The 2,337-nt window shown below is 54.5% G+C and overlaps 1 protein-coding gene across 1 annotated transcript in view; it reads right to left on the minus strand.

The window, feature by feature from the left end:
• The window catches only part of NAGK (N-acetylglucosamine kinase), a 23,649-nt gene that overhangs the window by 13,260 nt on the left and 8,052 nt on the right, over positions 1-2,337 (minus strand). Inside the window, exon 2 of the mRNA XM_015827346.1 lies at positions 599-683. Within this exon, the coding sequence (XP_015682832.1) occupies positions 599-683 (85 nt within the window). The remainder of the gene's footprint in view (positions 1-598; positions 684-2,337) is intronic.

Genomic DNA, 2,337 nt, shown 5'->3' on the forward strand with positions numbered 1-2,337 from the left:
CCCCCTGCTCAGGCAGGAAACCCTATACCATTTCGGACAATTATGATGATGATGATGATGATGACGAGTCAGTGGCCGAGCGTCTGAATTTTGATCCCCTGACCATGGGGGGGACACTGCAACCATCGGCAGGGGGTTGGACAAGATGACCTCCAAGGTCCCTTCCAACATCATCATCATCATCATCATCATCATCATCATTATTATTATTATTATTATAAATAGGAGCCAGTGGCCGAGCGTCTGAATTTTGATCCCCTGACCAGTGGGGGGGGATGCTGCGACGGTCATTAAATGTGAAAAAACGGTCCTAAGGCACATTTTTCAGTGCCGTTGCAACTCTGAACGGTCGCTAAACGAAGCGTTGTAAGTCGGGGACCGCCTGTAGACCCTTCCTAGTACTGGCCAAGGTTGCTGGGCTTCAGAGCATCACAGCTACTCCTATTTAAATGTTATCTTCCCAAGGAAGATGGTCACAGAGCTGGGGGTCGTTTCCCCCCCCCATGTCCCTGGAAAAACGAAAGCAAAATCAAGGAATTCCCCCCTACTCACTTTTTCCCCACTCCCCTCCTGAAGGTGAGACGGACCCGATCCTTACCCAGTGGTTGGTGCAGGGCCCCTCGGCCTCGGCCAGGATCTTGCCATCTTCGGAGAGCAGCACCACCTTGGAGTGGGTCCCCCCCCTGCAGAGGAAGACAGAGGCCACTTGAGGGGCTGTAGGGAGGGATTCTGCTTCCCAGCCTGGTGGGGGTCAGTCCAGGAGGCCCGTGTGAAAATCCCAGGAGGGAATTAAAAAAGAAAACAGCAACAAGAGGAGAAAATCTCTGTGGCTCAGGGTTGAAATGAGGGGGTCCTGGGTGCTCTCTGAGCTGCCTTGATTGTCTGCAGATGTTTCATGACCCAACTAGGTAACAGCATCAGTGCTTGAAGGGGATGGGGAGGAGGAGGAGGATGGGGAGGATGGGGAGGAGGAGGAGGAGGAGGAGGAGGGGGAAGACTATGGGGTCCTTGGTGCTCTCTGAGCTGGGTTGTTTTCTTGCTGATGTTTTATTACCCAACTAGGGAATATCATCAGTACTAGAAGGGAGTGGGGTTTGTGGTGGAGGAGGAGGAGGAGGAGGAGGAGGAGGAGGAAGGAGAAGGAGGAGGAGAAGGAGAAGGAGGAGGAGAAGGAGAAGGAGGAGGAGGAGGAGGAGGAGGAGGAGGAGAAGGAGGAGGAGAAGAAGAAGAAGAAGAAGAAGAAGAAGAAGAAGAAGAAGAAGAAGAAGAAGAAGAAGAAGAAGAAGAAGAAGAAGAAGAAGAAGAAGAAGAAGAAGAAGAAGAAGAAGGAGGAGATGACGACTATGGGGTCCTTGGTGCTCTCTGAGCTGGGTGGTTTTCTTGCAGATGTTTCATTACCCAACTAGGTAACATCATCAGTGCTAGAATGGAGGGGGGGGAAGGAGGAGGAGGAAGAGGAGGACTATGGAGTCCCTGGTACTCTCTGAGCTGGGTGGTTTCCTCGCAGGCGTTTCATGACCCAACTAGCTAACGTCATCAGTGCTAGGAGGCGGGGGTGTGTGGGCGGGGGTGTGTGTGTCTGCTCTCTGTTTCTATACAAGGGGCTTGCCTCGTCAATATTGGTGGGCGTGTCCTTGGTGCAAATGGGTTGTTATTTATTGTTGCTTTGAAATGCTTTGCATGCAAAAATCCCTTCCTTCCTTCCTTCCTTCCTTCCTCCTTGTATTTCAGCCCTGCCCAGCCACATGGAACCTCAGCAGTTTTGCAATCTGGGAAACGTTCCTCTTTCCACCCAGGCCTATTGCAACAAGGCTATTTTTTTTTGGGGGGGGGGGGCAGGGAGAAACATCTGTGAATCATAAAATAATGGGTATTTTGAAAGGCAAGAGGGATCCGAGGCCCCTTCGACAGGTTTCTCTCTCCGGTTCCTGGGGAAGTCGAGGCAGGTAGAAGCCCCGATGACGTCACCCAGCCTCGCAAATCACAGGGATTCCCCGGAGGGGGGGGGGCGGTTGTGGGCATCCTCCAGCCAGACGCCCGCGGGCGCCACGTTGGGGAAGGTCGCTTGTTGCAGGGAAGCCTTCGACGGCCCCAGCCCCCCCCCCGAACCCCGATCTCCCCCTCTTCTCTCAATGCACACGTGCAACGCAAGTCGACGCGCGTTCGCACACGATGTCGGCATCAAGAAAGCCGGGCGGAGATGGGGGTGGGGCTGCGAAGTTGCGACCCCCAAAAGGCCGCGGGGGTCCCTCCGAGCCCCCACCCCCCCCACTTTGGGAAGGGCCCCCGGAGCCCTCCAAAGAGGAGCCCCCAGAGCAGAGTCTCCCCCCCCACATT

This window comes from Protobothrops mucrosquamatus, unplaced genomic scaffold (assembly GCF_001527695.2).
Source record: "Protobothrops mucrosquamatus isolate PMUCROS unplaced genomic scaffold, P.Mucros_1.0 scaffold3630, whole genome shotgun sequence".
NCBI classification, from domain to species: domain Eukaryota; kingdom Metazoa; phylum Chordata; class Lepidosauria; order Squamata; family Viperidae; genus Protobothrops; species Protobothrops mucrosquamatus.